This window comes from Telmatherina bonti, assembly GCF_933228915.1.
Source record: "Telmatherina bonti genome assembly, chromosome: 16".
NCBI lineage: Eukaryota > Metazoa > Chordata > Actinopteri > Atheriniformes > Telmatherinidae > Telmatherina > Telmatherina bonti.
This window is the reverse complement of record NC_136614.1, coordinates 38,742,986-38,770,651: the sequence shown is the minus strand read 5'-3', so window position 1 is coordinate 38,770,651 and position 27,666 is coordinate 38,742,986. Positions and strand designations below refer to the sequence as shown.

General features: G+C 41.9%; 1 protein-coding gene across 1 annotated transcript in view; it reads left to right on the top strand.

Annotated features, from left to right (window-relative positions):
• The window catches only part of ube2j1 (ubiquitin-conjugating enzyme E2, J1), a 32,125-nt gene extending 9,500 nt beyond the window's left edge, over positions 1-22,625 (top strand). Inside the window, exons 2-8 of the mRNA XM_079255655.1 lie at positions 7,975-8,048; positions 8,796-8,927; positions 9,151-9,235; positions 12,841-12,946; positions 16,695-16,824; positions 19,275-19,403; positions 21,669-22,625. Coding sequence (XP_079111781.1) covers positions 7,975-8,048; positions 8,796-8,927; positions 9,151-9,235; positions 12,841-12,946; positions 16,695-16,824; positions 19,275-19,403; positions 21,669-21,929 — 917 coding nt within the window. The 3' untranslated portion in view covers positions 21,930-22,625. The remainder of the gene's footprint in view (positions 1-7,974; positions 8,049-8,795; positions 8,928-9,150; positions 9,236-12,840; positions 12,947-16,694; positions 16,825-19,274; positions 19,404-21,668) is intronic.
• Positions 22,626-27,666: the final 5,041 nt, after the last annotated feature.

Genomic DNA, 27,666 nt, shown 5'->3' with positions numbered 1-27,666 from the left:
ACAGCAGCTGGTTTTCTCATTTCTGTTTGTTTCTCATTTATATTTAACTTTTTACATTCATAGTTTAGTTACTATGATCTAAAGTATGTGTATGTATATGTGTTAATACTGGCGAGTGTGTATATGCTTGTACGTATGTATGTGTGTGTGTGCATAGGGGTGTGTGTGTGTATATGTATATATGTATATAAGTGTATACATATGTGTGTATATGTGGATATGTATGTGTATATATATATATATATGTGTGTGTGTGTGTGTGTATGTATGTGTGTGTATACGTGTGTATGTATGTGTGTATATGTATACATCTCTGGGTTGTTTTTTCTTTTTGTTTTTTGGTTATTTTTTAGTTTTTAGTTTTTTTTTCTCTCCCTTTCCTCTCCCTTTATCTCTTTCACTTTTCTTATGAGGTGATTTTTCTCCTTCCTCTTTCTGTCTTTCGTCTGTCCTCTCTGGTCCAGCAGTACAAACTCTACAATTCAAACAATAATACAAAATAAATATAGAAATTAAATAAAAATTCAGAAAGTCAAGGGGATCATTATATCTATAAAGCTTCCCTTGGCAGAGAAAATTTGCTCAGCAGAACATCCAGACCATCATTCTGCTGCCTCGACAGGACAAAAAAAACAAAAAACAATCTTCCCTCCGAACCAGCATGAAATCCTCAGAAAAAAAGACCTCATTTGAGGTAATATCTATGTAAGAGTTTGGCTTCCTCCCACTGGGCAAAGACTGAATTCTGTCTTGGTGTGAGTGGTTGGTTGTCTCTGTGATGGATCGGCTACCTGTCCAGGTGTACTTGCATCTCACCTGCTAACAACAGGGAAAGACTCCTGCTTCCTGTGACCCTGAATGAATGAATCATGTGAATCCATACTGTACCTCATCGAATCAAAGAGCAGGATTATCTCGTTTCTTTTCATAACTACTACATGCAGTTAACAATCCTCAGATTGTGGAGGGGTTTCTTCCCTCCCTCTCTACAAGTTTCACAACTTTGATGTTAGGCTTTTATTATGCAATAATATCTCCTCTGTCCCCTCTGGACCTGCTGTGAATCATTCCCAGTGGCAGAGACTCAAAATGCATGTTACATAAGATGATTTGGCATGCAGGGATTATCACCCCATTGCCTTGAGCCAGTGACTTGACCTTTCCAAACTAGGCAGAGGCCGTAGGCACAGATGAGCAAAAGGGCATTTTCTTGTCCTTGCTGATTGAAGGAAGTGCTACAAATGGACGGGGGCTATGAAAGCCAGCACAATGGATTACACTGGAAGTAGTTTCCGTTTGGTATAAAGAGGATGTAAGATGAGATCTAGCATTAGTGTGAATCCAACCAGTTCTTTGTGTTACAAATATGTAAGATGTATGTTTTTCTTTATTTAATAACCACAGAATGGTCAATCAATCGTTTGTGATGATATTGTATTTCTGTGACAAAATTAAGGCATGTGCGAATAGGTTAAAAGTTATTTTTATTTACAACTTGTTTTTTTTATAGCAGACAAGGAAGGTTACAAAAGAAACAAAAAAAAAACTATTCTGGAGGTCATATGATATATTCAATGATTTAAGAAAAAGAAAGAACTTAAAGAGGAGTTAAGGTTACTCAGGACTGAGATTGATAATTAGTGGTAACGCAACAAATAATGTGTTTAGTTGTGTATATGTGTGAATGTATGTGTTTATTTAAAAGTTATTAATTGTAATCGGCGCTGCTCCGAAGATTAATTTAACTAGAGAAACAAAAAGAAAAACATTTATTTTAAAAATAAAGCTGTTACATAAATTGCCAAAGAAAGGACTAAAATAGCCCATATAAATAAATGTAGTATTCGGAACAAATGAACAGAATGCACATGAAGAAGGGGCTTTACATTCAAAGTCATGTACCTCTTAAAGTCAGACAGGATGTAATGTAGACGGACATCGAGGCACTGTGGCTACAGGTCTGTTTCAAACATATGAAGCCAATTTTAATAGCTGTTACAGACCTCAAAATGCTAATAGTTGGTATTTAAACAAAACTTGTGAAATGTTAGATATTGGATGTTAGAAACACATGTTATGAAATATATTTTATGGGTGACTTAAATATCAACTGGAATTCCTTCTCCTGTCCAATGAAAATGAAATTATGGAGTGCATCTGCAGCTTGTGGGCTAATACAGGTTATTGACAAACTAAGGAGCCATTTGTATAAAGAATGATAAAATTCATGTAACTACTTGTATTTAGGGCCCTATACTTTCCACAGATTCTGTCAACACTCGTTGACTTGAAAAGTAAAAATACACGCAGTGACATCGTGTCCAAAAGCCATGTGAAGAACAAGGAAAAGCACAATGCAATAACAATATAATAAGATAACTGAAGATGATGATGATTAATAGATTGTGTCAGAATTTAAAAAAGAAAAAACTCATCCCATGTGGGAATCTGGCTGACATGCACATACAATAAGAATAAAAGGCATTACTTTCTGAACATATAAATGAAAGCATTAATGTAAATCAAATTGTAATAGAAGTAAAATGTTGCCCATTTCCTTTCCCCATTTTTTTTTAAACTGATACTTTTTAAAATTATATGTTCGAAATAAAATATCATAAAAATATATTCAAATAAAAATCATCTGAAAAGCCATACAATTAATATTATTCTTATTAATAATAATAATTAACATAAATAAATAAAACACATTTAGTATTACATGTGTAAATTAATGTTTTCATCTTCTTTTATCACTGGAGTCAAAAACAAAAACTTCCTGGTGGATGTTGTCTCCATGCAACTGCTCAACAGTTTCTCAAACCATACAACTCCAGAACTTAAGTGCTTGTTTTTTATGCACTTTAATGTACTGTATTGTGGACATGTCTTGTCTGCCACCTCAATAAATTTAAAGTACATTTTTATTTAATTTGTGTACATTATAGTTATTTAAATAAAAAACAATGTTTTTGAAAGTAAAATAGGAGTAAAAAGTAAAAGAAAGAAGGAAAAGGGGGATTCCCAAAAAAATAGAATGGAAAAAATGGAATTTCCAAAAATTAAAATGGAAAAAACAGAATTTAGGAAAAAGTTAAATGGAATTTGGGAAAAAATAAAACGGATTTTATAGGGCCCTATGTATTGATCACGTTTATTAATACCCCAGAAGTTTGTCTTTGCCAATAGGATGTAGTAACCATAATCTTATTGCAATAGTGAGGAGAAGAAAAGTCCCCTAGCCTGGTCCAGAAGTAAGAAGACAATCTTTTACGAGTTTCACTCAAGCTACTGACAAAGAAGATATTAAAAATGCTGACTGGTCAAATGTGTTATTAGAGAAAGATCCCGAGGAAGCACTTACCTTTTTTCAATAGAATTCTAATGAAAATAGTAGATTATCACGCACTATTAAGGAAGTTCACAGTGAAAAATATTGATACCCCATGGTTAGATAAGGAATTAAAAGAACACATAATTGAAAGGAATCAAGCAAAAACAATAGCAATTTCATCAAGTTTGAAATCAGATTGACAAATCTTTTGCAAACTTAGGAAGGTTATCACAAAACTAAATCATAAGAAATAGAAATTATATTATGAAAGTAAAATTAGTGACATTAAACATGGCGGAAAAGTCATGGAACACTTTCTAGAAAGTTGGGGTGAAATTCTTACGAAACCAAAAGACATTGCTGATCACTTAAATGGCTATTTCATAGAGATAATTGAGAATTTAAAAAGAGAAGTACAGCTAAAGAATACAGATTTATCTTATACATTCATAAATCATATTATGGAAGGTAAAGAGTTTAGATTCAATAATGTAAGTGTTGCTAAAGTTGAATTAATGATAATGACTAGTAAAATTACACCACCTGGTGTTGACAATCTGAACAGCAGGCTGATTAAATCAATAGCCTCTTTAATTGCTCCGATTTTAACATATGTCTTATTAATTTATGTTTCAAGCAAAATGTATCCCCACAAGCATGGAAATAGAAAAATGATCTTTTGCTGGAAATAAAAAGTAAAAATGATCTTTTGTTGAATCCAACTGTAGACCTTTATGTTTATTGCTAGTACTACGTAAAGTAATTGAAAGATTTCTCTATGAACAGATTATTGCCAATATTAAGTGAAATAATGGAAAGATTTGTCTCTGAACAGATTGTCATGTCTTTCAAATAATGATCTGATTCCGAATTTTCAGCATATAGAGAAAAACATTCAACAGCCACTGCTTTGACTCAAATGGTAGAAGACTGGTCCAGGAACATGGAAGACAGGAAAATTATAGTCGTCATCTTTCTTGATTTTTCAGCCGTGTTTGATTATTTGGACCATAAGTTATGGTTCAGAAAATTAAGACATCATGGTTTCTCTCAGCCTGCTTTATTATGGATGAAAAGTTATGAGTGATAGAAAACAAATAGTGTTCTTTTAATGAAAGCTATTCTGATATTAAACATGTCAAATGCGGAGTGCCTCAACAAAGTTGTCTTTGGCCACTCCTGTATACAATTTTTACCTAAAATTTTTCATTATTAAAAATAATCACATATTTCAATGAATGTAAATGACTCCACAATATATTTAGCAGAAGAAACAATGACTGACCTAAACATAAATCTTAATTCTGAATTTTAGCTGGTTGTAGATTCGATCAAGTATAACAAACTGGTTTTGAATGTGTCAAATATATAATATCCAAAGCAAAATTCCGGCTGCTGGCAGGAATGATCTTCTGTATCTTTCAGTCTTGCATCGGACCTGAAGAAGCCTCTCACTGAACACACTTTGTTGTTTCATCACTGTGTTGTGGAGAGGGTGTGAAGAATCCTCCATCATCTTCATCAGCTTGTGCAGCATTCTTCTTTGGACAATCAGCTCCAGCGGCTCCAGAGTTACTCCAAGCACAGAAGCAGCTTTCTGGATCAGTTTGTTGATTCACTTCAAGTCTCCGTAGTTTTCTCTGGTCCCTTGCCAAATTTAATCAGCGATGACATGTTTAGCCGCATGTCATCCTTCAACCGCTGGTTGTCTAGGTGGTGTCCCGATAACAACGTGGGTTTTATAGATAATTGGAGCGCTTTTTGGGGAAAGCCTGGTCTTATTAGGAGAGATGGCATCCATCCCACGTTGGATGGAGCCGCTCTCTTATCTAGCAATATGGACTCTTTTATTAGTCAGCTAAATTGACAACTCAGGGTTGGGACCAGGAGGCAGAATTGTAGTCTTACACACTTTTCTGCAGCTTCCCACCTGCCGCCGCCCACCCAAAACCCCATTCCGACCTTATACAACTCCCCAGCAGTAAGAATTAAACAACACAAAAACACTCCTCGGGTTAATCGTGAAAACCTCATAAAAATAAAAACAATGGATCTAATAAAATCTGAAAATAAGACAATGAAGTGTGGCCTACTGAATATCAGATCCCTCCCAAATAAGTCTTTATTAGTCAATGACTTGATAGGTGATCACCACATTGATTTATTCTGTCTTACGGAAACCTGGTTACAGCAAGAGGATTGTGTTAGTATTAATGAAGCTACGCCAGCTAACTATTTAAACTTTCACATTCCTAGAACTACAGGCAGAGGAGGAGGTGTTGCAGCTATTTTTCAGTCAGAATTATTAATTAATCCTAAGCTCAAAACTAACTATAAATCCTTTGAATTCCTGACATTAAATTTATCTCATCCAAAATGGAATTGAGAGAAACCGCTCCTTTTAGCATTAGTGTATCGCCCACCTGGACCTTACTCCGAGTTTCTGACCGAATTCTCTGATCTCTTGTCTGAGTTAGTGCTGACTACTGATAAAGTAATTGTACTAGGTGATTTTAATATTCATGTTGACCATGAAAACGATAGTTTAAACATTTCCTTTAGCTCTATTCTAAACTCAGTTGGGTTTTCACAAAATGTCAATGGAGCCACTCACTCTCATGGTCATACTCTTGATCTGGTTCTAACATCTGGTATTGAGACTGATGAGCTCAAAGTATTTCCTCAAAACCCTGTCTTGTCCGATCACTTCTTATTAACTTTTGAATTCACTTTATTTGATTACTCACTGACCAAAAATAAATTCTACTATAGTAGATGTTTATCAGACAATATTACAAAATTTAAACAACCATTTGAATCAATTTTTTCCCCTCTAGCATGTGTTAGCATGACTGAGAGTCCCCCTTTAAGCCTTACTCCTGCTCAGATTGATCAACATGCTGATACTATAACAGCTTCAATGCGTACAACCTTGGATAATGTTGCCCCCCTAAAGAAGAAGAAATTAGGTAAGATTATGAAGGCTCCCTGGTTTAATTCCCAGCTTCGAGCTCTAAAACAGGCGTCAAGGCGTTTGGAAAACAGATGGCGTTCATAAGGATTAGAGGAGTCTCGCTTAACCTGGAAAGAAAGTTTAATTGTATACAAAAAAGCCTTACGTACGGCAAGAACAGCTTATTATTCATCATTGATAGAGGAAAACAAAAACAACCCTCGGTTTCTTTTCAGCACTGTAGCCAGGCTTACTAGGAGCCGGAGCGCTGTGGAGCCATGTATTCCTTTCTCACTTAGCTGGGATGATTTCATGTATTTTTTCAGGAACAAAATTTATACTATTAGAGATCAAATTCACAATAGTCTTCCTTCTACCTATAATGTTGAGCCTGTTGTGGTCTCCGAAGCATCCTTAGAACCAGGATCTGACTTGTGTCTAAATAGTTTCTGTCCTGTCCAACCCTCTGAATTAACTAAAATAATAGCCTCATCTAAACCATCCACCTGTATCTTAGACCCTCTCCCAACGAGCCTCTTTAAGGACATTTTCCCTTTAATTAATACAGCACTACTAAATCTTATCAATAAGTCTTTAGTGACAGGATATGTACCACAATCATTTAAAACTGCTGTAATCAAGCCTTTACTTAAAAAGCAATCTCTGGATCCAGAGGTGATAGCAAATTATAGACCTATATCTAACCTCCCGTTTATGTCCAAAATTCTGGAGAAAATAGTTTCAGCTCAGCTACATGCCCACCTGAGCAGAAATAATTTATTTGAAGAGTTTCAGTCAGGATTTAGTCAGGTACAGCGTTAAGCTGGTTTAAATCATATTTATCTGATAGACTTCTGCCGGAGGTTTCCTTCCTGTTAAAAGGGAGTTTTTTTCCTTCCCACTGTCGCCAGTGTGCTTGCTCAGGATGGGAGATTGAGTTGGAGCCTCCAGAATGGGACAACCCTCCTCTCCTAAAACTCCAGCAACAGGCTTACTCACTTCGCAGACAGCTGTTTAGCATTGTTAGCTGATAAAATGCTAACAATGCTAAACATCACCCTGGAACATGTTGCTGAATCAGATTAATAACTTCCATCAAGTTATAATCGGACATGTTTATCTTCTACTGTCAGAAAAGATTACCTGATGAGCTTCATAATGTGGTTTTATTTACATTTTAAACAGGATTTCTAGGATTTGCATGTTAAATCAGAAGTAAATGTTTTATCAGTAAATTGCAACCATCATCATTATCATATAGCATGTCTATTGTAAGACGAAGGATTTGTATTATAGAGATCTGTGTTCATCCAGTAACTTCGAATGTAAAGAATCAGTGTTTTAAAGGCAGTTTTAGATACATCTGCAAGGGTTGTTGTTTCACATCGTTCTGGAGGAGTTTTGAACAGCTGAGACAGTCATTGTGATGTAAAGTAGAGTTATGCTGCACTGCACCACCTCCCCCAAGCTCTTCTTAGCTGTCCCTTTCTGTTAACGTCATGTTTATGGGCAGCACATTTGCAGCTTTCTGGATCTGTAAACCAGAAAACTTGACCTATAAAAGTGCTGTGCTTGACACATAGCAAAGATGTGGGTGTAAATGCAGAATGTGAGCTTTATCCAAGCAGGAATGTGTCTGCTGCTTTGCTAACTAACCTTCCATCTTTTCTGTCTCTGAAACATCCAGCGGTAAAGAGGCTGATGAAAGAAGCAGCTGAACTGAGGGATCCCACTGAGCACTACCATGCCCAGCCACTGGAAGTAAGTCCACAACACATCTGATGAGTGAAGTATCCTATTGCAGAGCAGTGGTTTAGTTCAAACCGCTCACATCTTACATCATGATCTACAGTATCTCACAGCCTGACTCTCAGTTCCTACAGGAAATTATGGTTTCTATGTTGCAAAAATGATCCTGGAAACCAGCCTCTCATTCCACAAGCATGGAAATAAATACAAAGTAATGTTGGTAAAAATGTCTGCAGGATGGAAAAAGTTTCTCAGAATGCATGTAGAGTATGGAACATTTATTGTTTTACTGGAAACTTCGGATATAGACTCTTTAATTTATTCCCATACAACACATAGAATACGGAACCTTTCTTGTTTTGCTGAAAACATGTAGAGTGTGGAACCTTTTAATGTTTTACTAACCCATGTAGAAAATTGAACATTAATGTTTTATTGAAACATGTATAATATGGAACGTTAAATGTATTCCTTAAAAACATGTAAAATACGGAACCTTTAAAGTTTTACTGGAAACGTGTAAAATATGGAACTTCCAGTGGTTTGCAAAAGTATTCATACCCCTTGAACTTTTCCATATTTTGACACATTATATGACAATATTGAACCTAGAGTGTTTTACTGGAAACATGTAGAATATTGAACCTAGAGTGTTTTACTGGAAACATCTAGAATATGGAACAAATAGTGTTTTCTTTCCCGATAGTGCTTATTTTATTTTTGTTCAGTACATCATACTGTTATAACATCTGTCTGCAGGATAACCTCTTTGAATGGCACTTTTCTGTGCGTGGGCCCCCAGACTCTGACTTTGATGGTGGGTTTTACCATGGCAGGATCATACTACCCCCAGAATACCCCATGAAGCCCCCCAGCATCATCCTCCTGACAGTAAGTCAGATCTATAGATCTCAGTCGCTTATCAGTGCTTCATGTTTTTGTTGCATCACACAGAGCAGATGGATTTGACTGGGATATGAGACCTGATCTGATGATGGATGGATTTAAGCTGTTTATTTCAGCCAATTTGTTACAAAAGCTTAGTTTGTTTGTGACAGTATTTCTAATGACTGGTCTCCCCCCCTCATCTCCTCTTTTTTGCTTTATGTCTCAGCCCAATGGAAGATTTGAGGTTGGGAAAAAGATTTGTTTGAGCATCTCTGGCCATCATCCTGAGACCTGGCAGCCATCATGGAGTAGTAAGTATCTGATAAACCACCTTTGCTGCAGCTGCCAACAAGATGATCTGCTGACTAATTAGTCCTCACTAATTAGTCCTTTGGGTCTGCAGCTACAGAGAGGAAACACGCTTTTAACATGTTAAAGCTCAAAACTGCTTATTTATTTCAAGCAAGTTGTAGCTGGCATCGCAGCATCTAATGCATCTAAGCACTTTAATACTTTAATCAAAGCAAACTCTGTGGAAGACGTTGCCTCTTCTTCAGAGATTTTCCTACCAGCTCTCTGTCAGAACCCAAACTTAGTGAAATCAAATGCAAAGCTTGCTTTAAACTTCTCCGTCACCAGCGTACTGCAGGGCATATGGCTGCCCACCTGAGTTTTACAGGTCTGGCCCATTTCTGGATCTTCTTACAGTCACATAAATGTGCAAGAACATGCAGTAAGTTGATATACTGAAACACTACGTCTGTCACATTTGACAGAAAAGCCTTTTCCTACAGGATAGTTGCTAATTGTCATCAATTGATCATTTAAGTCAGCCAGTTGTAGTATTACTGGGAATGAAAATTAGCCGAAACTATCATACTTAGCTTTAGCTCAGAAAAACACCCACGGAACCAGAAAGTCTGGAAGGTGGGTCAACTATAAACCAAAACAGTTTCACAGGTCATATTTTTTCCCCAGTAGAAGACAAACATGTCAGATCATGAAATTAAGACATTTTGTTGTTTGATGGGAAAAAATCTGCTGGTTCTATGTGCGTGTTCTGTACATATGTGTTGATTCTCTTTGTGTGGGTTCCATAGATGTGCGTGTGTGCTCTCTGTGTGTGTGTGTGGATTCCCTCCGTATATGTGGGCTGTCGATGTGTATGTGCGGGTATATTTTTGGTCCTTTACATTGTTGATTTTGAAGCACTGTGCTATGGTACACTAGTGTGCCAGGAGATATTGTCGGGTGTGTGCACGATTTCACTTACTTAATTGAAAATGCATTGGAAAAAACAGACTCATTATCGAATACATCAGAACATATCTGTTTGGTAATTACTCGCCTTCCAGCTATAGACCAAAATAATGACTTTTATAATCGTAAATGTCTCTGTTAATGCGCGTACTTGTGGCAAATTTACACATATTGTTTCGTGTGGCTAAACACCTGGATGTTTTTCCCCTGGTCTTTGCGTTTGTAGCATCCCTCCATCAACATCTATGGTTTCACGTGGACTATCACTGGGTTGTACTTTGGCCTAATCAAAACAAAACCAGCAAAGTTTTTTGTGTAATACGGTTTTTACTTAACAGCTTGAGTGTCAGGATAGGAAACATGGTCCTTGATTGTAAGAACAGACCCTCCTTTTCAGCAAAAGCCTGGTAGCAACTCCCCGTCATTCAGAGGAGCAGTGATGTGAGTCTTCTTAGGTCCTTAGCCTTTAAGTAATCGAGTAGTTTCTGCAAGGTTTTATACAATAGATAAGTTATAGAAGCAGAGTTAAATTTTATTGATGATGGAAAACATAATGTAAAGCCAAATGAAAGGTGGTCTGTGTCTACCTGTTCTGTTCAGAGACTAAGTTGTAAGTTTACTATCATACTGGATACAAATGGCTGGACTGCCAAAGCAAAAAGGGACAAATACCAAGAAGAAAGTCCAGTTGGTACCATCAATAAGTTACATATTAAACCACCCCAATACATGCAAAAACTGGGCTTTATTGGTTATTGTAATATTTGTGACACTTTGTGTTGGTGAAATTATTTTTTATCAGTAATTCTCTAGACAAACATTGAACATGAGCTGCGTCCTGGAGTTTACCTGTACTGCAGCCAACTGGTTATGGTGATACTGTGACACGTCATCCTCAGCACTTTAGAAGTGTGCACACACGTAGCATCGCTGTACCAACATTCAAACCCTGTAAATTCTACGTCTTGTCAGTGTCTGACTGCCTGTGTTAGTCTAATCCAGTCTAACATCAGCTGAATATATGCAGACACATTTATAATGTTATACTTAATCTAACAACTATATAGCTTATCACAGAGCTTTTCTTGTTCTACCCCCGTTCATTTTATATACTACTTTGCAAAACAACATAGTGAATTCCTCATTACTGCCATCTGGTGTTGGAAAGAAACGCTGTGAAATCTTACATATTCTGCTTTAAAACACCATCTCCAAACAAAACACCCTTCACTTCAGAACAAAAATGCTGCATGAACAAACGGAGAAACCTTCATGACAGAAATCTTAAAGTTGAATGAGAGACTCCTTAAGGCTAACTACCACATTGCTGAACCTGTAACTGAATCAAAAAAGTCCCAGACTGGAGACATTAAAAATTCCCGCCTGCAAAGCCAATGTAACTAAGATGCTCGGACCTGCGGCTGAAGAAAGAGCCAAAGTTGCACTCTCAGATAACACCATTTCCAGATGGATTGATGACATGTCTGCAGATATTGGAAGTGTGGTTTTGGAAAAGATACGTATCAGTAAAAGTTTGTGTGGCAACCAGTGGACATGCTCAACTCTTTTCCGACATGCGTTTAAATGGATGGATATGCAGTCAGAGAAATCTGCCCATTTTGCAAGGAATTGCCCAAAAAAAGTACCAAAGTGTGTTTCTAGCGCGGCAAGGTGCTGGCATGTGTGTATGAGCTACAGGAGAAATTTATCATCTGAAAGAACAGAACACACGAATGCTAGGCCAAAAAGAAATCTGCTTACAAGTACAGACAAAATAAATGGATTCTGTTCAAAGGTCTGGTAACAGCATATGGAAAGTGTAAAGCTGGGGTAGGTAATGTTGGGGAGCTAGCAAGATGTGAAAATTTTCCATGCCAAACCTATGTGAGGTGAGCTTTTCAAGCTTAGCAACCATAAAGACTGATAACAGACTGAGGGTTGTTGAGGAATAGCTTCCCATGTCTTCATGTCCTGCCAGGACATCAGCTCTGTGTTTAGCCAAACAGGCCCAGGTTTCACATTGCATGAGTAGAAATAAAGATTATTAATCCTTTTTCAACATGTTTATTTGATTCGCATACAAGACACTTATGAGAATGACTTTATACTGTTTCTAGTCCAGAAAGGAGAATTTGTTTACATTTTTGGATGATGATGTGCCTCGTGAAATCTCAATAAAAACAGGTTAATCAATATGTATGTGTGAGTGTTCTTTATGTGCTTGTCGTTTCTTTTCACTTTCTCCTGCGCTGTTTTGACATGACGTCACGCTTTCTGGTCTCTAAATGTACTCCAGAAGTGAGTATGAGCGTGGTGTATGTTCCACCTACATGTGAATGAGCACGTTGTATGACGTGGAAACAGACTTTGGGGGAAGGGGGGTCTTTTTGTTTAGTATGTGGGATTAACTGGAGCACGGATGAAGCACAAGCAGTCATGACACAACTTGCTGACCACATTGCAAACGTACCCGCTGGAGAATGTGTGTGCAATGTGGTTGTGTGTGTCCTCACAGCAGTTTAAGCTCAGAAAACAAAGCGTGATTCCTCCTTATGTAAGCCAGTTGAAGACATGCAGTCTGTCATGCCATTCCAGCTTCTCTTTCTTACTAATTAATGCTGAATGTACTGTTTTTATTTATTCTTTCTTTTTTCAGTCCGAACTGCACTGATTGCGATAATCGGATTCATGCCAACGAAAGGAGAAGGTGCTATAGGATCTCTGGATTACACCCCAGAAGAGAGAAGGGCTCTTGCTAAAAAGTAAGATGAAACTCTCCAGTCTGCTCTTTGCAGTGTGTTGTGTCAGCGCTATGTCCTGAGAATGGTAATGAAGTGTGAATGCTTGGGTTTTAATGGAAATGATGAGAAGACATTAAAGCATCTTCTATTAATAACAGGAGAGTGCTGGAGCCAGTCCTGGTCTCTGAATCATTATCACCAGGTTTCCAGAGGGAGCATGAGCCAGCTGCTCGTCATTTCACAACATGCTGGATGTAGGACAGGTCCAGTTTAAGCCTGTCCTTCATTAGAAGATGTTTTCATGATGCAATGGGACCAAGGCAAACGGTGTCTTGGTGGTCTGCAGTAGAGGCATTTAGCTCAGCTGCTCCGCATGGGGGTCTGCAGGGCCCCGATGAAGCCGCTTCAGGTTTCAGAGCTTCTTTTTTTCTTTAAACTTTTTATTTCTTCTTATAAAACTTCTTGGCCGACGAGGCTATTTCATCCTGTCCTGCAGATTTTCAGTGTGTCCTGCTCCAACACGCCAGCTGATAAAGTTCTGCACAGTCTCAGTGTGGTCCAGGTGTGTTGGAGCAGAAAACATTGTGTCCCCGACAGACCGGAGCGGGACAGCCCCGTCTCAGTCCAGCAACTTAAAGCATTAACCTAAAGACAGAAAAACTGATCTGGAATGAACCTACCAACTTCTAGTGACCCACCTCACACATCACTTACATTATATATGATACATACTTCATAAACGTGACTGACTTTAGGTGTTACATGCTCTTTAACTAGAAGGGTAAAATACCACCAAAGTAAGTTTTTAGCTGAAATCTACCGTGTGCATCGGTATAAGTGGTGTACCAGGAAACTGTGCCCTGACAAACGTTCCACGGTTAAATGCATTCATTTTTTTAACACATTAATTTTTCTGTAATTGATTAATTTTGATTAACACGTTAAAGTCCCACCTCTAAAATGTGTGTTTGTGTGTGTAGCACTCACAATGCAGAGGCTGATAAAGTTTGATGAGTATGTATGAAAGCAGGCCAAGCTGGGTGATAACATGAGAAAGTCTGGATTTCCTCCACGACGTTGCAGAACAGTAGAACAGACACGGAAGGTCTATGCAAATACTTCTTATTGCTTATGCTTGTACTATTATTGCTTATATGCGAGAACAGAAAAGGAACTCATACCTCCTGCTCAGCCTGTAGAAGCATCTTCGTCCCACCGCTCAGTGAATAACGTTGGTTATATTTCTGGATGCCGTCGCAGCAGTCTCCCCGCGGGCCATGCTGCCAGCAGATTTTACTGCTTCAGCTGTGAAAGTAATTTTCTGGTCACTGCCTATGAATCACCTGTAGTGGGCCACGGGGCACACGCATCACAGCCTGTATTATTATTTGACAACAAATTAAGCATAAGGGAATCTGAAACATTCAAGTATATTTCTAGTCATTAAGGGCCTGTTGCCCTGCGATGGACTGGTGAGCTGTCCAGGGTGTACCCCGCCTATCGCCCAAAAGACTGCGGGGATAGGCTCCAGCTTCCCCGCGACCCTTCATCAGACGAAGCGGTTCGGATAATGAATGAATGAATAAGGGCCTGTTTTTGGGTCTCTAGTAGCAACACATTTGTATCATTCTCTGCAGAGTGAAGGATCGGAAGTATTTAAATTAGTATACACATGCAGTTTTCCAACAAACCCAACGGTTCATAGATCTTAGAGATTCCAATTTATGTCGGTTAAATGAAGAGTTGGTTGGGTGTATTGACAACAAACTTTCAAAAACAGAATTCATGTTGAAAAGCAGCTGAAATACGGGCATGCTGGACAGTCTGGTTCTTAGTTTTACTCTATCTCTAAGCAGATGTTTGCTCATATAGACGTCCCACAGCCAAGTCAAAGTAGCCCTGTCAGCTAGATTTCCTAAAACTCCGCTTTGGGCTGATTCTAACGGCACAGTGACTCGATGATGTGCATCCTGCAGCAAAGTGGTCTGCTTTACAGATTGGCCGGGACATGAACAGTTTTATGACAGCGAGATGAGTGTCAGACTTAAGAAGCAGAATCAGAATAACTTCATTCATCCCCAAGGGGTAGTTCTCCTTCTCTGGGTCTTGCAGGCTGGACAGCTGAACCTGCAACCACATGGCAGCAGCTGAGAAGCTGGAAAGAGATCCTGCGTAGGGTCCCGATGAATGCAGCTAGCCAGGCTACGTGCCGACAGCTCATGGACAGAGTTCAGATGGCGGGCAGGAAGTCCAGAAATCCTGGATCACCCTTTCACAATACTGTTCAAGCAGTTCCTACCATGCAGGGTGATGGTGTGATACCAGCAGCACATAGAGAAAGTTAAAACACTTAATAATAGAAAGTCAGTCAGGTGATGTTACTGACAGACAAGGAGTTCAGTTTCCTGGGTTCGTACATCCTCTGATGACACTTCCTCATGATCCCCTCAGTGTTGGAGGAGGACCTCAGTTGATTATTGAATGTGGTGCCCAGGTACTTATACTCCACTACAGTCTCGACTGGTGTGCCGTGGAACATGGTGGTGGCAGCCGTTCCCTTTTCACGGCTGGAAAAGGTCACCACCATCTCCTTAGTTTTGCTGACGTTCAGCTCCAGATGGGAAGAGTCACACCACCCCACCATGCTGCAGAGCAGGGAGGAACCGGACAGGAGAACATCAGCAAACTTCAGCAGGTGGCAGTGGGGCTGTGTGGATCTGCACTGGGGACCCTGTGGAGGTAGTTTATGATAGATGTTAATCAGTAGGATCATGTTTTTTGTGTCTAATCGGGTTATTTTACTTTGAGTCCAAACTAAAAGTTTGGGTTTTTTTTTTATCATATTAATAATCTCAGACAAAAAAAAGATTATACCACAGGTCAATCTGCTTCATCCAAAGAATGTACTGTAATCGCACAAGAAATGAAGATACCAGAAATCCCACTACACACACCGATGCATCTTCATGTTTAGTTCCTCTCAGCAGCTGTAAAATCCGGCCATTCGCTGCTTTTCTACCACACATCCGCAGGAAGCATTCTTTGTGTTGATTTGCTCTTCCCAGCGTCCCAGCAGGGATGAATGGGCCACAGGTGGTGGAGGCATATGGCAGACCTGTCAGCTGACTACAATGCAAACAGCAGGCCGGTGCTGGAAACATACTCATGTGTGCACAGATGCAAACACAAGTTTTTCTGTCCTCTATCAAATGAAATGTTTGAGCTGCTTGGAAGCCTCAGCATGTTCAGCTTCTTGCCTCCTGCTATATCAGTCCATAAAATTACAGCTGAGCCAAGAAGTTGGATCAGTAAAGCAACAGCACATGAAACAATGTGTCATGGCGTTGTTAAGTCATCTCCCTGCTGATGATAATACTAAAAATGAACTGGTTGTCGCTGGAAACACCAAGCAACACGTAGCCGTCAGCTGGATGCAGAGCTTTTCTCTTCTATTCGCCTTGTGTGGTGGTGGTCTCCTTTTCTCAGTTTAACTGATCCAGTTATTTCAGAGATTTCCTACCAGGATGAGTTCAGTTGAATTTGTTGTTTGACAACACAGACAAAAAAATAAAGTTTCTCATGTTTCCCACCAGATTTATAATTTTATTACATCTAAAAGAAAAAAAGTATTTAAAAGATTAAATGTAAAGCAGGGTTTTGTATGTGGTGGGATTGTGCAGGCAGTCAGGTTGCGAATGTGGCTGGATCTTCTAGCTGAAAGCAGCATTGTGCATGTCAACCTCACCATCTTGTTCCTGTTCTCCGGCAGATCCCAGGACTTCTGCTGTGAAAGCTGTGGCTGCTCCATGCACTCAGCCCTTCTGGCTCTGAACCCTAACGGCAATCCCAGCGCTGAGGACGACAAGGCCAAAGAACTGGCTCAGCAAATCAACTTCAAGGTGCAAACACCAGTGGTCTGATCATAGCTCAGTCGTAAGAAAACCAATAGGAAAAAGAGGGCTTAATATTTCATGATAACCTACATCATTACGTTGACTTGGTTCTGTCTTTCCTGCTCCAAGATGGGAGTCCATGGAGGTTTTTGTCCCACTATTAATTGTTCATAAATGTTTCCATATAAGCTGACCATCTTGGTCTGGTATTGCAGTGATCTTACCGTGGGTCATGTGACTTTCTGAAAACCCAGTGGTTCAACAGGATTGTGAACCACTGGTTTACATTTCTGGTTTCATGAGTTGATTGACCGTAATGATAATAGTTACCATACATTTTATTTTTTGGATGTCTTTCCTGACACTAAAGGTGGCTTTACAGCAAAGATACATAAAAAAAAAAGCAAAGTGCAATAAAAAAAACAAAAAACAAAATGCATGAATCCTCAACACATAAAGGACCGGTGATGTGGATCAGCCTCGGTGGTGTGGAGAGGGAACGTCCTGCTGCCGGTACCGTCTAACGGATATCCAGTCTCGTGTTCAACATTGAGGCTGTGAAAGTCACACAGTCTGATTTTCTGCCATTACTTTCAGAAAACAGTCAGCTTATGTCGGTTAATTTGTTCTTCATATGCAAATTAGCCATGCAGCGCCTTTCCTTTCCACCAAAGAGCTGGTGCTGGTTCAGTGCTGGTGCAAGAGCCAGTGCTTAGGTGGCTTAGCTCCAGTGCTTGCATAGAATCGGTTTTGGTTTCGACCAGAAGAGCCTGGTCTGTGCTACGTTGTTACATCATCTAAAACATTTTGGATACCCCCCCCCCACAGGAAGAAGCAGCAGCGCTTTGGCAGAAATTGTAAAGAAGTGTGTGGTTCCCCTCCGAGCTCTGCTCTTGGCCTTCCAAATCTGTGTAAACTTTCACAGATGAACCGGTAGTCTGTTGACGGCTGTCTGTAAATGTATTAGTCATACACAGAGAACGGCAAAGACGTTTGTGGAGAAAGGTAACTATTTATAGTCCGTTGATGATGTTACAGCCGTTGTTAGCTATAACATGTAGCTCAGCTTATCACTGGCTGAACATATTTAGATTACATACGAAGCAAACATAGTGACGTTTATGTACGTTTTCTCAGATGGCGTTAACACAGATCGGGATGTGGAGGTGTTCTGACATCTGGCGCATCTCTGAGTTTTACCGCACAGCAGTTTGTGCATCTTTCCAGAACATCTGTAATCACACCAAGGCCATCCTGAAAGGCGACACAATCTTTTTTGAGTCGGCCTGGGACTGTGTTTAACTTTGTTGTAATGCTGCCATTAAAGTGCTGTTTCCGGGGCACATCATGACTCCTGATGCTTCATAATTAGAGATGGCTACATTTTTAATCACTGGAGGCTATCCCCGCAGTCGTAGTGCAATAGTTTTACTGCAATGATCAATAAAGATGAACCTGGACTGATCACGCCAGCTTTTGTGTAATTTTTTATAAGCATGGCACTACATATTAATCCTCTGTAGAAGACGTTAGATCTGATTATTTCACACTTCCTGCACACTACTGAACTAAAAACTAAAGTTCAAAAGTTCTTTGGCTATTGTTAGCACAGCTGACAAAAGACACGTTTTAAATAATTAATACTCTAATATCACAAACCATCCCTGCGTTGCATATAAGTAATACTATAAAACAGCTACACTTACCATATTCCATGTTGTCAATTTGACCACCTTGGGCAGGATGGACTCATCCATGACAGGGTTCAGGGAGCCGGCTGTTCTGTTTGCCAACCGGTCACCAGGAACAGAAATCAGCACCTGGAAATGTGGGTTTCTTTTGGGTCATCCGTTGCTGCTGCATCCCAGCTCCTTTTTCTGGTCCCAGACATCTTCTCTAAACTTTGTTAAACTAATTTGTTGACAGGGGTTGAAGCTCCATTTATAGCCAGTTGCAGCCATCTTCCGCTGTAGCTGCTCTGACAGGCTTTGTCCGATTGTGCCGTCCAATTTACCTTGGATGTCAGTGGACAGCCATAAAGGCAGGAAATAGAATCTCCTCCTCAGACTAATTCTGCTTGTTCTTGTAGTCAGTTTTGTTAGTTGGTATAAAGATATCCATCCAACTTTCAATGTTCATATTTTGGCCAGGTAACCCCGCCCCTACTGCTGACACACACAACGTGAAGAGGTTCTCAACTCTGACCCAATAAAGAGTTGGTGCCTGAATAGAACCAGAGGGCCAAGAGCCGGTGCTTAGGCTTTTGAAAGCCAAAGAACCGGTGCTAAGTCTGACTCTGGCTCTGAACCAGCACTGGAGACAGCTCAGTTGAAAAGCCGTAACAGAGTCCTAAATATCTAGAGAACAAAGGAGGGGGTGTCTAGTTGGTCTACCACGGAAAATGTCCTGCAGGTTTAGCATGTTTAAAATAACAGGAGTCCTGTGTGTCCATGCAGGCAGAGACCAGCTCGTCCAGACCGGCAAGTGCAAGTGAAGCTGAAGAGAGGGAACCGTCCACCCCCACCCAGGACAACAGTTCTGTCTCTGAGGAACAGGAATCTACTGTAAGACCCCAGACTGAACAGGTATAGCCTCCAACCTCTCCCTGGTGTCATGTGTGTGTATTGATCGGGGGGGAAGCAAGATAGCACTGATACGGATCCATCCATCCATCTTCAGCCGCTTATCCGGGGTCGGGTCACAGGGGCAGCAGCCTAAGCAGGGAAGCCCAGACTTCCCTCTCCCCAGCCACATTTGCCAACTCTGCGGGGGGGGATCCCGATATAATCCCTTCAGCGTGTCCTGGGTCTTCCCCGGGGTCTCCTCCCAGAGGGACGTGCCTGGAACACCTCACCAGGGAGGTCCAGGAGGCATCCTGACCAGATGCCCGAGCCACCTCAACTGGTTCCTCTCGATGCGGAGGAGCAGCGGCTCTACTCTGATCTCCTCCCGGATGACCGAGCTCCTCACCCTATCTCTAAGGGAGAGCCCGGCCACCCTGCGGAGGAAACTCATTTCAGCCGCCTGTATACAAGATCTCGTATCCCCCGGCGGACACGGTCGAACACCTTCTCCAGGTCCACAAAGTACATGTAGACTGGCTGGGCAAACTCCCATGCCCCCTCCAGGACCCCAAAGAGGGTATAGAGCTGGTCCACTGTTCCGCGACCAGGACGAAAACCACACTGCTCCTCCTCAATCCGAGATTCGACTATCCGGCGGACCCTCCTCTCCAGGACCCCTGAATAGACCTTACCAGGGAGGCTGAGGAGTGTGATTCCCCTGTAATTGGAACACACCCTCCGGTCCCCCTTCTTAAAAAGGGGGACCACCACCCCAGTCTGCCAATCCAGCGGCACTGTCCCCGATGTCCACGCGATGCTGCAGAGGGCCTTGCCGCCAAGGAGCTTTTTAACACCTCAGCGACTTTAGCCCCAGAGATAGGAGAGTCCACCCCTGAGTCCCCCACCTCTGCTTCCTCATTGGAAGATGTTTTGGTAGGAGTGATGGTAGGACCAGGTGGTGATCAGTTGAAGCTCCGCCCCCCTCTTCACCCGAGTGTCCAAGGCATGTGGCCGCAGGTCCGACGATACGACTACAAAATCGATCATTGAACTGCGGCCCAGGGAATCCTGATGCCAGGTGTACATATGGACACTCTTATGTTGGAACATGGTGTTCGTTATGGACAATCCATGACGAGCACAGAAGTCCAATAACAAAACACCATTTGGGTTCAGAGGGGGGGGGGCCATGCCTCCCAATCACTCCCCTCCAGGTCTCACTGTCATTGCCCACGTGAGCATTGAAGTCCCCCAGCAGAACAATGGAGTCCCCAGAAGGAGCACCCTCCAGCACTCCCTCCAAGGACTCCAGAAAGGGTGGGTACTCTGAACTGCTGTTCGGTGCATAAGCACAGACAACAGTCAGGACCCGTCCCCCCACCCGGAGGCGGAGGGAAACTACCCTTTCATCCACCGGGGTAAACCCCAACGTGCAGGCACCAAGCTGGGGGCTGATGAGAATGCCCACACCTGCTCGGCGCCTCTCACCATGAGCAACTCCAGAGTGGAAAAAGGTCCAGCCCCTCTCGAGGGTTCTGGTTCCAGAGCCCAAGCCATGCGTCGAGGTGAGTCCAACTATATCTAGCCGGAACCGCTCAACCTCGCACACAACCTCAGGCTCCTTCCCCACCAGAGAGGTGACGTTCCACGTCCCTAGAGCCAGCTTCTGCAGCCGGGGATCGGACCGCCAGGGTCCCCCTCTTGCTGCCCCCCAGCTCACACTGCACCCGACCCCTACAGCTCCTCCCGCAGATGGTGAGCCCACGGGAGGTGGGGCCCATGTAACCCTTTCGGGCTGAGCCCGACCAGGCCCCATTAGCGAAGGCCCGGCCACCAGACACTCCCTCCCGTACCCCACCTCCAGGCCTGGCTCCAGAGGGGGGTCCCGGTAACCCGCGTCCGGGCAAGGGAACATTTATGTCCATGTTTGTCATCGTGTTTGTCGGGATGAAGATGTGATAAATAATGGTGTTATCATGGATCGACCGTGTATATATACTGACATGGACTCAGTTGTTGGTACCCTTGGGTCAAAGAAAGAAAAACTCACAATGGTCACAGAAAAATCTTGAATATGACAAAAGTAATAATAAAAATTTAATGAGGGTTAACCAATGAAAGTCAGACATTGTTTTTCAACCATGCTTCAACAGAGTTAGACAACAGGTGGAAATTATAGGCAACTGGCAAGACACACCCAATAAAGGAGTGGTTCTGCAGGTGGAGACCACAACATGGTTTTATTTTTATTTGGAATATAACATGGTTTTATGTTTCTCTCTACAGTCATCTTCAGCAGCAGGAGTAGAGGGGCCCAATGACACCAGTCGTCCTCTGAGTCCTCGGCAACGACGTGCCCAGCAACATGGCCGGAGAGACGCTAGAGAGTCAGCCGCCAGTAGAGCCGTCTTCATGCCGGCAGCTCGGCAGCCTGAAAGCCATGCTGGCTCGGCCATCCTCATCGTTCTGCTCACTCTAGCTTTGGCTGCACTCATCTTTCGCAGGATCTATCTGGCAAACGAGTACAAGTTTAATTACGACTTATGATGCCCCCCCCGGACCCCGTGAAGAAGTGATGAACTTAGTAGTGGCTGACTTTCTGCCTGGCTTTGCAGCACAGGGCCTCTGCTAGGAGGAACCTTTTTACTCCTGTATCACAACACCTTCAGGGTCTTTTAATCCATGTGAATTTTACTCCCGGATCATCATGCAGTTTTAAGAAAGGAGGGGTTGTTTGTGATAAGTTCAGCAGCCACACACACCACACACACCGTTCTGTAAGAACTGTCTATTTTAGGACCGTACACATTCCTTATTTAATTAAAAGTTGTATGTATTAATGTTGAATTATCGTCTTTTTTTCCCTCTAATTATGTGATTGTGAAATTTTCCATGAGCTGAAGTGTTTTCTTGGTTTTAATGGTCAGCAGGCTGGTGCAGCCATAAAATGAAAAATACTTTATTAAAAAAATTAAGTATTGAATATTGTAATATATAATTAACTAGAGGAGGTCTTGTTCCGGAGGCAAATGGCTGCTGGCAGGAATGATCTTCTGTATCTTTCAGTCTTACATCGGACCTGAAGAAGCCTCTCACTGAACACACTTTGTTGTTTCATCACTGTGTTGTGGAGAGGGTGTGAAGAATCCTCCATCATCTTCATCAGCTTGTGCAGCATTCTTCTTTGGACAATCAGCTCCAGCGGCTCCAGAGTTACTCCAAGCACAGAAGGATCCAACTCAATCTCCCATCCTGAGCAAGCACACTGGCAACAGTGGGAAGGAAAAAAACTCCCTTTTAAGGGGAGGGGGGGGGGGGGGGGATAAAGAGAAAGAAGCTCAGTGTATCAGGAAATGTCCCTCAGCAGTCTAAACCTATAGCAGCATAACTAAGGGATGCTAACCATCCCTAGCTATAGGACTTATCAAAAAGATAAGTCTTCAGCCTAGTCTTAAAGGTGGGGAGGGTGTCTGCTTCCCTAACACTAACTGGGAGCTTATTCCATAAGAGAGGGGCCTGATAACCAAAGGCTCTGCCTCCTGCTCAGGAGGTGCTTTGGGTTCAGGTCATGGCAGCTCCTCAGGGGACATTCTGTATTTCCACATGCCAGACCCTGTCTGTGTTGGGGTATGGTGAGCTCAACAAACGCCATCATGAAGTTATTCAAATTCTGCTGATAAAAATAATGCTCTGCATATTTTGGAGGTGTCCACAATTTAAATCAGAAAAAGTCTTACATAGAACTACATTTAAATGTTTTCATGTTTTAAAGTCTCTTTCTTTCTCATATATTTTCCTTCAGACATGATTTCATGGTCAGAACTCTGTTGGTTTGTAGTGTCTCATTAAAGTAGTTTGAAGCATTTTGTTTGTTTTTATTGTCTTAATGATGAACTCATGTTTACACAGCATGTATCCATTTAACACAAATCACTATTGATGTGTATTGATGAACAAACAGTGAGAGAAACACTGGAAAAGGCCCTGCAGTGCTTGAACAAGGCGATTAAAACCACGACTAAACAACAGGGTGTGCTGCTCAGATCTGGGGACAGGGATGGGACTGGTTTATTTGGTCTTGGCATGGTGGGACGGGGGTTGAGTTTTGGTCTTGGCGTCCTTCTTGCACACACTCCTTGCTCTTACTTTCACACTTAGCTTTGATATTTATTGATTTTATTCAGATCTTGTTCCTTTTTTTTTAACTTAAAACATTCGAACATTAGGTTTTGACTTACAAATCATTGGGACTAAAGCATTTTTAAAGAAACTGCAACATTTAAACAGGTTGTTTTTTTGTTTTTTTTTATCATTAACGCTCTGTGTGTGAGGCATACACACAGCTAAAGCCTGCACTTGGCACCCACTCATGCTAAATAGATCAGAAAGGCGCTAAGCTAAGTAACAACAAAATACGTTCAATCTCCACCGATGAGGCTCCAGAAACACTCTGCTCCTCTCTGGCCTCCTCTCTGGACAAACTCTGTCCTCTGCTGTCTAAAGCAGCCAGACTAAACCCTCCCAGTCCATGGCTCACTGAGACGTCACAGAGCAGGTCTCAGGCCAGCAGAAAGAAAAGAAGTCCCTGACTTGTCAGAGTCCCAGCAGAACCTCTCAGTCTTCACATCCAGCCTGACGGCTGCCAACATAGACTTCTATCAGAAGCAGATCCACAATGCTCCCAACACACGGCAGCTGTTCATGGCCTTTAACTGTCTTCTTTCTCCAGCAGTTCCTTTAAAAAAAAGAAATAGATTAAATGAAAGATTAATATAAACAGTCTAGTTGCGGCTGGAATGAAGGACCTTCTGAACCCCTCAGTCCTGCATGGAAGAGATCAGTCTCTCACTGCAGTTGCTCCCCTGTCCTGCCAGGGTTTTATGGAGGGAATGTTTTTTATTATCCAAAATAGCCTGAAGTTTTCTCCTTATTCTCTGCTCCACCACAGCTTTGACAGGATCCAGATTTCTGCCGAGGACAGAACCAGCCTTCCTGACCAGTTTGTCCAGACAGGTAATACAGAATAACAACATTAGATACTACAGCTATGCAGATGACACATTTATATAATAATGTCACCAGGAGACCGAGGACCTGAACAGGATTTCGATAAACACATCAAGGAGATTAATGACTTGATGTACGTAAACATTCTTCACCTAAACAAAACTGAGATGAAGCCAAAGAGAAATGCTTAAACGATTAGAGGTCACCACGAACCAAAAAAACCCCAACCAGACTCATGGGCCAGGTGGAGACCGATGTGTCTGGTGGTTATGTCCTCTGTGGACATGGAGGATGTTTACATCTTTGGATTACTGGTGATCAGGATTCTGCTGATTGGCGCTGGCGGAGTTCTGATCCACCTCAAGACCTGTGAGATTCTGGCAACAACTGGCAGGCTCCCAGAATTCTGCAACGGAATGGGCCGGGCTAGCAGTGCACAGACTCTTGCATTGACCAGACTTGACCGTAAGCAGGATACCAGTTTAGCCCAGACTGGTCATTTTTCGTCAATCCCAGAGCTGGTATGCAGAATCGAAAACAACATGGAGAAGATGTCTGCTAGGATCGTTGGAAATTGACCCCCCCATTTGGCTGTTTGGAGCTGCCAGCCTGAGACCTGCTATGGACTCAAGGCAGAGGGCAAATTGTTTTCCTCGCCTGGAACCCAAACAACAATCATATCTGGATTCGGCTTCCAAGCGGCCTTGGGCCGGTGCAACCCCCCCTGAGAACGGAAGAAGAGATGTTCATAGACACTCTGTCTCCCCTTCTCCACCGCCCCCAGTCCCCTCCCACATGACTCACCGCCTCCCTGGACTGTGTATGGGTCTTGTTTTAGTTGTATGAGTGTTTTTTTCCCTGTCTCTCCAGACTGCGTCACCTGGTGGCGCGGCCTGGAGTTACATGATTACCCCCCACCCCCCACCCCCCCATGATCCTAATGCATCTCTGCTCTTATTTGTTATAAGGCGGCGCCGGTAAAACTGGCTGCGGGGCCTGAGCTTCAGTTTGGTTCTGTAAATTTGTCATAAATGTTACATGTCTTGATGTCATACCTTGGACGAGCTGGCTTGAACCTTGAATTTCCCCTCGGGATGAATAAAATATCTTTGATTTGATTTTGATTTGAGATATATGGGAGTAGCGATGGACTCAAACTGAAGAACCTCCAACCAGGCCAAAAATCTGGCTGTAGCGATATACTTGGAACTAAAAACCTCCAACTAGGCCAAAAATCTGGCTGTAGCAATGGACTTGGACTTATAAGTAGTTTTTACCTCTGTAGAAAGTGATCTCCTGCTTATTGTCAACAGCTCACAGCATCAGGTATTTTTCCCAGGTCTCTAAAGATAGCTGCTATTAAGTCACTGCTAACGAAAAGAACTCTTGAGGCCTCTGTAACAAACAACTACAGACCTGTCTCCAACCTTTCTTTTATATCCAAGATAACTGAGAAGGCTGTGTTCATCCAGCTTCATGACTTCTTAAATGAAAGTGGAAATCTTGATAAATTCCAGTGCGGCTTTCGACCTCATCACAGCAGTGAAACGGCTCTGGTCATAGTCTTAAATGACATTAGGTTGAATACGGATTTTGGTGTCAGTCCTGGTTCTGCTGGACCTCAGTGCTGCATTTGATCCTGTAGATCACAGAATTCTGTTGGACAGGCTGGAAAACTGGGCAGGATTTTCTGGACTGGTCCTTAACTGGTTCAGGTCCTATTTAGAAGGCTGGAGTTATTTTGTTACAATTGACAGCTATGAATCTGAGCGAGTGGCTGTGACTTGTGGAATACCTCAGGGGTCAGTCCTTGGACCTCTTTTGTTCAACTTGTATCTGCTCCCTTTGGGTCAAATGATAGATTTTTAATATCATTTATCACAGTTATGCAGATGACATACACTTTATGTGTCTTTGTCACCAGATGACCACAGTCCAATAGACTTATTGTGTTTGGAGCAAGTAAACATCTGGATGAGAGAGAATTTTCTTCAATTAAATGAAGACAAAACTGAGATTATTCTGTTTGGTAGCAAAGAGAAGAAGGTCAGCGTTGGTAAACACCTGGAGACTCGAGCTCTCAAAACCACCAATCAAGTCTGGAACCTTGGAGTGTTGATAGACTCAGATCTGACTTTCAGCAGCCACATAAAAGCTTCACTAAGAAGCTTTTTACCAACTGAGAAACATCAACAGAATTAAAAGTTTAGTCTTCCAGGAAGATCAGTAGAAACTCATCCATGCATTCATCTCCAGCAGACTGGATTACTGGAACGGTCTTTTAACAGGACTTCCTAAAAAGAGCATTAAACATCTGCAGCTCATCCAGATGCTGCTGCTAGAGCTTTAACTAGAACTAAGAGGTCTGAACACATCCCACCAGGTTTCCAGTCAGTCACTGGATAGATTTTAAACCCTGCTGATTGTTTACAAATCCCAGAATGGTTCTGGACCAGAATACATCTGTGATATGTTCAGAGAATATAAACCTAACAGAGCTGTTTGATCTCTGGTCAAATAGTCCAGACCAGAGTCCAGACCAGAGTCCAGACTAAACATGGAAAAGCAGCATTTAGCTGTTACGCTGCAAACAAGTGGAATAATCTGCCAGTGGAGATGAAACTTTCACCAAATGTAGAAACTTTTAAATCCGGGTTAAAGATATTTTTTTCTCATGCGCCTGGATGACATCTGCACAGTAACTTTTACGTAATTCTGCTTTTAATTATTTTAATATAATTTGTGATTTTATTGTGATTTTTCTATTTGTATTTTCTTGTATGCTTTTTTTCTGTAATGATTTTAATGTAAAGCACTTTGAATTGTCTTGTACATGAAAGGTGCTGTACAAATAAACTTGCCTTGCCTTGTCATAAAAACCCCCAACCAGGTCAGAAATCTGGGTTGTATTAAGTTAAATACAAAGTCAGCTTACTACCACCTTGAAAATATCTATCCATCCATCCGTCCCTCCGTCCGTCCATCCATCCATCCATCCATCCGTTCATCCATCCATCCAGCCAGCCATCCATCCAGCCAGCCATCATCCAGCCAGCCATCCATCCATCCATCCAGCCATCCATCCATCCATCCATCCAGCCATCCATCCATCCATCCAGCCATCCCTTCATCCATCCATCCATCCAGCCATCCGTTCATCCATCCATCCAGCCAGCCATCATCCAGCCAGCCATCCATCCATCCATCCATCCATCCAGCCATCCGTTCATCCATCCATCCAGCCAGCCATCCATCCAGCCAGCCATCATCCAGTCAG